The sequence below is a fragment of the Vicugna pacos genome, chromosome 27 (assembly GCF_048564905.1).
Source record: "Vicugna pacos chromosome 27, VicPac4, whole genome shotgun sequence".
NCBI lineage: Eukaryota > Metazoa > Chordata > Mammalia > Artiodactyla > Camelidae > Vicugna > Vicugna pacos.
In genome coordinates, this window is record NC_133013.1 from 22,270,068 (window position 1) to 22,281,413 (window position 11,346).

The 11,346-nt window shown below is 40.1% G+C and overlaps 1 protein-coding gene across 4 annotated transcripts in view; it reads left to right on the top strand.

The window, feature by feature from the left end:
- Positions 1 to 11,346, top strand: part of MTHFS (methenyltetrahydrofolate synthetase) — a 36,215-nt gene that overhangs the window by 5,025 nt on the left and 19,844 nt on the right. For 2 of the 4 annotated variants that reach the window (XM_072950912.1, XM_015243171.3), the window contains exon 2: positions 881 to 1,142. In XM_072950912.1, the coding sequence (XP_072807013.1) occupies positions 881 to 1,142 (262 nt within the window). Of the gene's footprint in view, positions 1 to 405; positions 548 to 880; positions 1,143 to 11,346 lie in introns of those variants that run through there. The other 2 variants (XM_006208794.4, XM_072950913.1) reach the window with 2 other exon arrangements.

Sequence of the window (11,346 nt, forward strand, 5' to 3'; positions counted from 1 at the left end):
GAAGTTCTGAGAGTGTTAACATTGCTGTGGTGAGCAAATGAATGATTTCTCCCGCTTCATGAATGATTAAACTGAATATGAAGCTTCTTTCAGCAGGTCTGCCTTCTTACAACATGGCCCTTGCTTTTAGAGCATCTTTGCCGCTCCAGGATACCCCCACCTCCCATCTGTGTGAACATTTTAACATTCATTTGAGCAGAAGAGTTTTAGCAAATGGGATGGAGGTGGGTAGAACTAAGAGAATTGTATGGCATGTTCTCTGCCCCCAAGGAGTTTACAGACTGGCTAGGATGCTACATTTAGGGCACACAAAACAATAATCAACTCATGACAACACATAACTAAGTGTTAAGTTATATATTAACTCTATAAACATAGTAAGGGTTCTGCAGGAGTCATGAAAAGTTAGGCCTTGTGTGGATGGAATTTGGGTGGAGAGAAGGAGACAATCCAGAGAGTGAGGAGGTCTACGGGAGCCCAGGTTCAGAGTTAAAATAAAGGAAGACTCTGGGGAAGTGGATGAGAGGACGGAAGGCTGCTAGAATGGGTAGGTGGGGGTCAAGCTTGGAATACTCGAGACAGGCAGCAGGGCTGCACAGTGACTTCTTAAAGAATTTTCTCACCTACCAGAGTAGGTGTGCCAGAGAGTTATAAAGGGATCAGAGAAGTAAGTGTGGGGTCCAGAACTAGAAGTCAGGCTTGAGGATGCAGTGTTTTTTGACCTCCTCTACCACTCTACTTTTTTCTGTTTTTGTTTTTGGATAAAGAAGTTGGAGAAGGCTGAGGGAAAAGGGAGAAAATGTTACAAACTGTTAAGGGAAGTCACTAATATTTAAAAGTGCAATCTTAGAAACTGTAATTACCATCATGTCCCATTTAGGTGATTGCCCACAGTCAGTATCAAAAATCCAAAAGAATCTCCATCTTTCTGAGCATGCAAGATGAAATCGAGACCGAAGAGATCATCAAGGACATTTTCCAACAAGGCAAAACCTGCTTTATCCCGCGGTACCAGTTCCAGAGCAGTCACATGGATATGGTGAGGTTAGCATCGCCCGAGGAAATCTCTTCACTTCCCAGAACATCCTGGAATATTCCTCAGCCTGGTGAGGATGAGGTTCGGGAGGAGGCCTTGTCAACAGGTGAGTGTTACGGTGTTAGAACTGGCGTCTGAGGATGCTGTCGGCTGTGAGGGGTCGTTATAGACCTCTAATCCATTTGTTATGCTTGGGTCACTTTTTCTACAGGGATCAATGTGTATTTCACTTATATTCCAAGACACTCACCTGGCTTAGGGTAAGATGTCCTCTGTAAGTTGTGAAGTGTCAACTATAATAGTAAGGTATTAAGGTAAAAGGTATTGTTGCCTTTTCACAGACTCTTGCTGTAACCTGTGGGTTGATTTATACATTTTCCCTGAATAATATTGTCATTTCACATGGTTTAAATTATGATCTGTATGTTAATGAGTACATTATTATTAATGTTAATAAGCATTTATGTCTTCAGTTCAGACCTGTCAACTACTTGAATATCACACGGGCATCTCAAACACAACACATTCCAAACTGAATCATGTTTCCTCAGCCCCTACTACCATGTGTCTCTCTTCGTGCTTAGCACCATCAGCTGCCTACCCACCTGACCGTGCCGGAAATCTCAAGATCATCCTTGGTTCGTCTCCTTCTCTCATGCTCCATGTGTGGTCTACTGCCAAGTCCTGTTAATTTTACTTATTGAGTATTTGTTGAATCTGTCCGCTTGTCTCTAATCCCACTGCTACTCCTGCAGTCTAAGCCACCGTCTCCCCTTGCCTGGGTTATCGTAACAGCCTCCTAACACTTGTTCCTTTCTATATCTTGTCTTCTCTACTCCCTCTCAATCCATTATCTGCATAGAAATTGAAACAAGATTTCTGAAACACCAAGCTGAGCACTCCTCTCTTCTATTTAAAGTCTCTCAGTGACTTTCTGCTATGCTTAGTTTGAAGTAAACACTCCTTAACCAGCCTCTTCCTGATGTGACCTTGCTTTATCTTTACATTTTTACATCTGTCTACTCCCTCACTTTATAGTCTAAGTTCCAGCCACTCTGAATCTGTTTCCCAACCTCATTCTAAAAAAAACCCTGAAGTATAGTTAATACACAACATTGTGTTAGTTTCAGGTGTAAAGCAAAGTGATTCAGTTTTGTATACAAATACTTTTTCCATTGTAGGTTATCATAAGATATTGAATATAGTTCCCTGTGCTATACAGTGAATCCTTGTTGCGTATCTATTTTATATATAGTGGTTTATGTCTGTTAATCGCATTCTCCAAATTTATCCCACTCCCCTTTCCCCTTTGGTAACCATGTTTGTTTACTACGTCTGTGAGTCTGTTTCTGTTTTGTATATAGATTCATTTGTATTATCTTTTAAATTCCACATCCACGTAATATAATTTTGCCTTTCTCTGTCTGACTTACTTCACTTAGTATGATAGTCTCTAAGTCTATCCATGTTGCTGGAAATGGGAATATTTCATTCCTTTTTATGTCCAAGTAGTATTCTGTCGTTTATGTATACCACATCTTCTTAAACCAGTGATCTGTGTATGGGCACTCGGGTTGTTTCCAGGTCTTAGCTATTGTAAATAGTTCTGCTATGAACACTAGGGTAGGTGTATCTTTTCAAATTAGGCCAACCCCATTTTGCTTTCTCTACTGCTGGACCTTTATACATGCTGTTCCTTGGACAACAGCCACTTGGGAGATTTAATCATTATCAATCAGTCTCAGAGCTGGAAGCAAAACAAACTAAGGGTACTATTTTGTAATACAGTCCCTCAAACTCATCCTAGAGGTGTACATTTTTGATTAAGACTTAAATAGTTACAAAGAAACCCCAGCGAAGCTTTATGCAATCTTCTCTCAATTTTCCTTTTCAATGTAACAACATAACCTGTAAAATATATATGACAGTTTGAGAAAGGACAGAATCAAGGGCTCATGGTAATAGGGGATATTTTATTTTGCTACATTTTCTCCTTTATTATCCAATCCTATGCTTTGCTAGATATTTAGGCACTAGAAGTACACTCAGATCTACCTCCTTCATGTCCTACATCAGTAGACCAGATGAATGCTGACATTATAGAACTTTTTCATATCTTCAGGAAGAAAGATTGCAAGCATTTTAAGACAATGAGATATAAGGGGGTATAGTGTATCTTGGGAGGTAGCCCAGGCTTATAGATAAGGAAAGATAAGAATTTTAGGCTCCGACATTGCTCACACTTCATCACCTACTTCTCCAGACTCTCAGGCTTATGGGTGGAGCTCAGGGTACTTTCCTAGTTCTGGCTGACTATATTAACAGTTCCTCCAATTCTTGCATCATCTCTGTACTGTCCCTGCTAATTGAAATGCTCCTTGTTATCCACTAATCAGTGTCTCCAGAGGCAGCCCATTGTCTTTGTAGAATAGCTCTGCCCCTTCTAGTATATATTCCTTAGGTTGAGCTAAAATGTGTCACCCTGAACCTTCATGCATTTATTCTATTTCTATTTAAGTACAGTGGTGGGAAGAGTAAGGAAGAAGCATGATCTTTCTACTTAATTTAGCTGTACTTCTCGGTTAGGATAAACTCAGCCCAAGTAAATGAGCTAAATCATTTACGTATGGGTTTTAACACATCATTTGACACATAGGAGCTAGGTGGTAAATGGTAACTATTATTAATTTTGAACAAGGAAGGCAGGGTTATTCATTATGCCATCAACTCAATGCTCCCTGAGTGTTTAATATTTTGATAATTTCCAGAGCATCTACTTTGTATCAGACACTGTATTAGCTCTGGAAAGATAAAGTCCTGGATGTCAAGGGGCTCACACTCTAGCTGGGGAGACAGAAAACGTATGTAAATAGAATGAGCATCCCTACCTGCAGTATACGTCAAGCATCAGTGTCAAATGAAAAGATACAGGATATTAAGACTAGAAGTTCAGGACTTGGCCGTGAATAGGAAAACGTTCACTCAAAGAACTGTTTATTTTTTTTCTTCTCCATAGCATTTATTCATGCTGTATTTGTGGACAGGTTGCTTTCTCTCCCCATATATTTTTCTTTGCCAACACTTGCAATCTGGGTTGCAAAGGGATAGGGAATTATACCTGTATTTCTTTTGTTTGTGTGTTTGTTTTTGGGTATTTTTTTGGGGGGGAGGAAGCAATTAGGTTTATTTTTCTTTATTTATTTATGTTTTTTTTTAATGGAGGTACAGGGGGTTGAACACAGGACCTTGTGCATGCTAAGTGTGTGTTTTACCACTGAGCTATACCCACCCCAATGCCTTTAGTCTTGCAGCTGCAGTCTGGGAGCTGATTCGCTTTGCTGTTGTTTCCAGAAACGTTCGAGTAAGCAGTCTCCTCTGTTTGTTGTCTCCCAGCATCACGTTCTGCACCGTGGACTTTCACTTGCATCAGCAGTTTAGAATGTGGCGTCTTCAGTGCTGAAGCATAAATCTAGCTTCACAGTGTTTGGGACAAGCTGATTAGAGCTCAGATTGTCCCCAGGATAGCTTGTGTAGCCTGCTTCTCTTTCTGGTTTGCTCACGTTATCGCAGCTTATGAAAAAGTGAGCTTTGGTGTCCTTAGTTGCAATGATAAGTTTCTAAGCAAAAATTTCACACAGGGTATTTTTGTATTATGTATGTGGCAAAATAACAGATGGGTAAATGAATTAGAGGGGCTGCCTCTTTATTGAATTTATTCTCAAAGCGAGGACTGCTTGAGCAGTTAGATCAGCCAGCAATCTTTCCATTGAAAGTACATAATCTAATTCAGTACGACTTGAGCAAAAAAGAGATTTTATTGGCCCAGAGACTGAAACCCACAGAAGGGCTGGCTTTTGATGTGGTGGGATCAGAATTATTAGAATCTACTCTGTCTCTGCCTTGTCACTCTGCTTTCATCTGTGTTGGCTTCATTTTTTGGTGCCACAGGTGGCCCATGGTAACTCCAGGTTCTACAGCATCCTTACTAGTAGCAGTCCCAGCAGAGAAGAGCATGTCTGTTTTCTAACAGTCTTGGTAAAGTCCTGGTCTTAACTCTCATTGATCCACATTGTGTCCAGTGGCTATTCTGAAGTCAGTCACTATGGCGAAGGACATGGACTCGGCTGAGTGACTTGGGCCTGGGTCTTACAAGCCCATCCCTGTGCCATTCACTGTAACCAGGGAGAAAAGATGTGCTGACTGACCAGATGGGGGCCTGTGCCCGTCTCTGCAACCCAAACCTCTGAGCTGAGAGTGGGCTGGGAGTGATTCACCACAGGAAGAACAAGTGCTTTTTCCAGAACAAGGGGAATGGATACTGGACAGTCCAAAATCACACTCACCTATGCTGTCAGTCATTTTGAAAGTTCTACAGACTAGAACAAGCTCTTTGCAGCCATAACTTTGTCATTGCTGATTTTCTATTTCTGATCTTTCTGGAAGCTCTTGAGGAATTCATACCCATGTGTGGGTACCTGACACATAACCTAAATAAATAAGTGAACATAATGAAGATTTTCTAGTCCTCAGCAAAAGCATTTTAAAGTAATTGAATGGAGCAGTGTTGAGGACAGACTCTTTGAACATGACGTTTAACTTCCTTGTAGGTTGTTCATGATCAGTCCTTTTTGGAGGGGAGGTTAGGATTGGTTCACGGAAGTAATTCCCATTAAACTGACCTCATTTCTTTCTTTAACAGAGTGGCATGGCATCTGCAAGAATATAGTTGAGAGAGTGGGCATGAATTTCATCAAGGCATTTGGCAGAGTCATGATATCCTTGAGGACAGGCTGAAGGGATTTGGATTGGATCATAATACTTTATTCAGAAAACATTTATAGAGCACCTCTCTGTGTGAGGTGTGATGGGGGTGGACCAGGCACAGGACGGACCTGGTCCCCACCATCGTGAGTTAACTACCTGTTGTCCTCATGGAGGCCGGTTTGTGCCAGCACATCCCAGGCACTCTCCTTTGTGCTGTCCTGTTCAGCTTTTTGTTTCCGCTTAGATGTCCCACTGTTCCTGGACTTTAGTGTGTCAGAATTCATCCTTACCATTGTCTTCGTGCTTTTCATGTTTCTGTTAGCAGCCAGTTTGTGAACACAGAATTCTCCTTGTCTCTTTTCTACCCATCCAGTTATCAAGTCTCACCAGATTTCCCTTTGTAATGTTTTTATCACCTGTCTCTCTCTTTAATTCTAGCTTCGAGGAATCCTTCATTTACAGTTTTTATTCTTCACATCAGTTCCATTGGCATAATCTTCTAATTGGTTTCCTGGCCATGTTGCTTCTCCTGAAGTATCTCTTTCTGTACAGGTCACCTACCCTGATCAAGCCTTTCCCTGTACACGGCATAAATCTGTATGCCTGAGCAGACAGTGGTTCCTGCTAGCTAACTGTTGCCTAGAGAAGGGACACTGGATAAAATTTAAACATTGAGGCCACTGTATGGGCCTCCCTGTCTTTTCACCTTGACTCCTGCTTCTTCCTGGTGTGGTTCTGCTGCTTCAGCCGAAGTAGTCTGCTGGAAGACAGTATTTCATGGCAGTCAAAAACATAGATTTGGGATAAATCAGATAAATCTGGATTTGAGTTCTGCTTTTGCTGCTTTCTAACTATGTGACACTGTGGAGTTGGTGGGTAGGCCTTGGGTCTCTGAGTCTAGCTGCACATAAAAGACTGGTAGACCCACAGGTCCAGAGGGGACCTGCACAGACCTGCTCCTGATGCACCCCATGTGGGTGAGGGGGCCAAATAAACTGTGTGCCAGGGTCGCTGCTGGGCCCAGGATGAGATGAAGATGCTGCCCTGTATCTTTCTATGATGCCAAGGACACAGTAATATCTAGATTGACAGTCTGTTGCGTCTCCTGAGTCAGCGTGCAGGTGAAACCTGTAGCAACCGCGGGGTCCATGCCACATTCATCATCCAGTCCATGGGTGTTATCTGGTCATGTTCTGTGGACACTCTCACAGCACTGCCACCACAAAGGACTCTCAGAGTGTCTGTGAGAATTTTTGTTTGTTTAATTTTTGCTAAGACAAGAAATAAGTAGTTATAAGATCCTCCATCGTTTGGTGTTTCGATATGATTTACTGCAAACTTTATGCATCTCTTTTGCTTCACAGAAATCCCCTTCACCAGTTTTATTTGAACTTTCAAGATAACGTGTTATAACTGAAAAGAAATCAAGGCAGTTGTAGTTTTGGACTGTGCTTTCGCACATCACACGTACCTTTGCAGACGTTTTGGGTGACCTCTCCCTCAGGACAGCTGAGAATTTTGCCTTCAGAGATAGGCGCTGTCAGAGGTGGAGCAGACTCTAATGGTTCTCCCTTTATCTTCCTTGTTTTCAGATGGGATGATTGAAGTCCAGGGAGGTCAAGTGACTTCCCCAAGGACACACAGGCAGTGAATAACAATGCAATGGTCACCCAGTTCTGTTTTCCACTCCTGCACCCTCTAAAGTGCCATTTCTTTTCTCAACACCTCATTCGTTAAAGTTGCTTTAGCACCTGGATTTTCTCTCTCTCTCCTGACTGCGTACTGCACTAGAACCACTATTCATGGACAGGTACTGTTGGTAATGGTATTCACGGGGACATCGTCACATTTTCCCAAGAAAGACCTTGCACTAAGTCATGGGTATCTAAAAGTCCACTGGTTTTGAAGTTAAGCTTTTTTGCAGTCATTTTATATTCAAGTAAATGCAAAGGAAGGACAGCCGAGGCTTTCTTTTGTAACTGGGCCTTCCATCTGAATAAGTGCACTCATGATAGGCTTCCTCGGAGCTGTTCCAGAATTGTCTATTTTATCTCTTGCAGCAGCAACTTTAGAATATATTCTCATTTCGGAGAGTGGTAATTTACTTTTTGTTAACTCCCAGCCCATTAAGATTAAAAGATACTTCCTTAGGGGTTATGGCCTGTTATTCTTGCCAAGATGGGGTAGCCCGCTAAATGTTCTATCCAGGCATAATGATTCGCTGAATGTACTGTGGAACACTGAAGTATCATTAAAAAGACTAACCCAGGTGACTTAAAACTCCCTACGTGTAGAACTTCAGGTATTCAAACTCCTTTTCCGATTCAGTATTTATTTTATTATCTTTAGTTGAGACATTAAAATGTTTTGTCTACTAGGTTTATGTATGTTTCTGTATGTTCGTTTGAAAGAAGAGGCAGAATTTTAAAGAAGAGTTTGAATTAGAAAAAAATCAGTTGTTTTTAGTTTAGTCTTCTGACCCTTTAACCTCAATTTAGAGCGATGAAAACCTGCCTGTAAGTAAATGCCACTGTGGGTTTACGTGCCGCGGGAGAACGTGCTTTTTCTCCCCGACTCCTCCTCCCTTCAGCAAGTTCTCTCTTGTTTTCTCTAACTCTCTCCCCAAGGGTTAATGGCACAGTCTGGCGTTCTAGGGAGCGTCTAGCTGCAGACTGGGGATAGCCTTCATCTTATTCATCTGTTCTGTGGACAAGAGCCAAGAGGATCTATTTCCTCGAATGCCTTCAGCAGTGAAAAACAGCCCTTTAAAGCTCTTTATTCATTTTGAAAGGCCACAAGACTGGGATGTTTCTTTATGATGAATTGTAACATGTTCTTCTTTCCAGGAAAGTGAGTTAGGGAATTTTCTCCACTGAAAAATGAGGACAAGAGATGAGTTCAAGGAAGCTGGGCCAGTAAAGTATAAGGAAATTTTGCCTTTGTCCATTTGGCAAATGTTGGGGTTGAATTCTCTATCTTAGGTCATTGTGGTGACCTCCCAACTGACCATCCCTCTCCAAACACTTGACTTCTCAGTCTCACGTTCCTGCCAAAGTGACCTTAAAACTGACCTGGATTGCATTTCTCCACCACTTGAAAACTTTATCCTCATTGCCTAGATAATAAGTCCAGATTCTGTAACAAGATTCAAGGAAGAAGAAAAGAGGGGTGTGTGTGTGTGTCTATGTTTTCTTTTGGGGAAGGTCATTCTTTGTTCTTCTAGTTTCCTCAACCTAAAATGCCCATCTTCTTTGTCTGACTTTTGGAGTCTTACCCATCCTTTAAGTCTCAACTTAAATACTGCCTCTTCCAGGAGCCTCCTTAGATTCCCCAGTCAGATTTAAACATTTCTTCCTTTGTACTTCTATCTATGTTACGATACCTCAGTGTGCTTTGTGTTACTGAATTGGCTTTATTACATCCCACTCTGGTAATTTAAAAGATTTTTTGTTTTACTTTTAATATTTGCAGGAATTGGAAGCCCACCACTTAACAGGGAAGCCCATTCCATTTTAGACCACTTTATTAAAGGTTAGAAATTATTCTCTTTTAAGCTTGTGCCTTCATGTAACTCCCCTGGCAATCCTTCTGCCACCCCTTAGAGAAACAAATAGAGTCTTGAAACATTTCCATCATTGTGTGGGCTTAGCACAGTACCCCAGTGAATTTGAGGTATCACCTTTTTCTTCACCAGCTTTGATATTCTTTTTGAAGTATAAGCCTAGTAATTGTATGTTGAATGAATGACCAATAGTAGCTGTAAAGAAATGCAAACATAATCCAGCAATGTTCATTTATTTTTTACGCTAATCGTCATCTATAAAGTTAGTTATATTTTAACTAATTATCCACAAGTAAGCAAGCAGAACAAGCCAATATTACTATTAGATGAAGTGGCCAGCGAGTTATGAGATGGAAATTGAACAGAAATTTGAAAATGTCTTCTTAACTGCTCATCTCATTACTTTGGTTTAAAGTAGTGAAATACACGTAAAAAATTGTGTTCTTTGGGTAAAGGGACGCTGGTAGCCAGAATCACTCATTAAGAAGTCCTGGGATGAATGAATCAGATTGTTTAGACCAGTTGTTTTCATATTTGAAGCATGACCCATTAGGGCTTTTAAATTCAATTTTGTAGCATTAAAAAGAAACAAAACCAAGAAAGACATAGAAAAAACCCTTTTATTTAGATTAGAGGTTTGTGTGTATGCCTTTGTATGGGTCTGTATTGGTGTATCTATGTCTGTATATAAAATGGGTCATGATGTTCTTCTTACCATAGGTCCCAGAAAGTTTGAAAGTCACTGGTTTAGGCCTCTACTTCCCCAAAGGACGTGTGTCTTTTAGGGACTCCTGGTGGAGTATCAGTGGACCCATAAAGCAGTAGGACAAACATTAATATGTTTTCTTCAAGTGTTAATTTTACTTAAACACTTTGGCAAAAACAAATGCAGAAAAACAAACAAAACTCCACATTATTTTTATACCAAAATAAGCACAAATATAATATGTAATGAAAAATCAGCGAAATTCATGAATTTTAAAGCTAAAACACAAAATATCAAAACAAAAACAACTTTGGCTGTGGCAGGCCACCTCAGGCAGGCCTCTGGGGTTTTGGCCTTTTCTGTAGTTGTAACTGGTGGAAAAGTTTGGGCAATACTGGTCACTTAGTGGGATATTGAAAGCATGGAATTCAAGAGAGAGGAACTTTTTTGTGTTAAATGTTTTTGGGGGATGCATTATTTTAACTCCTCTATTGATTTTAAAATCATGTTTAAAAATTTTTTGCTGGTTGCTGGAAGAATTTCATTTTTAATTAGCACAGTTTGCTTCATTCAGTTTAATACCAAATTCCAGTAAAATATAGCAACTTGGCTTCTACATAGCTCCATTCCTCTCCCCCATTTGTGCTGTGAGTATCATATAAATTACATCTACATATACTATAAATACAACCTAGGTACTGATTTAAAAATCATATGCCATAAACCTATCACTTCTAAAAGTTTTCTCCCACCTTCTATTATTTATTATTTTTGTGAGAAGAACACTTACATAATAAGATTTGCTCTCTTGTCAAATTTTAAAGTATACAATACAGTATTGTTAACTATAGGCAGTGTGTGGTACAGTAGATCTCTAGGACCTCACTCATCTTGCATAACCAAAACTTTGTACCCTCTGGCTAGTATCTCCTCATTTTTTTCCTCCTTGCGTTTAATTAACTAGTGTCTATTTTTATCTTTCTTGAGTATTACCTTCCTACTATCTTGTGACATTTTTTCTGACTCCATATTCATTTATATTTATTCTTTCCTGCTTATTAATAAAAACATTTAAAATTTCTATTTTTTTTTCTGAGTACAGCTTTAGTGACGTTCCATGAATTTTGACATATAATGTTATTGGTCCCATTATCTTCCATTTTATAATAGTAGTATGGGATGCTTCTTTGGCTCCAGAGATATTTACCATTTAAACAAATTTCTAAAGTGCTTTGACCACTTTCTAATTTTATTTTGGAGTAAGAGAATGTTGGCACA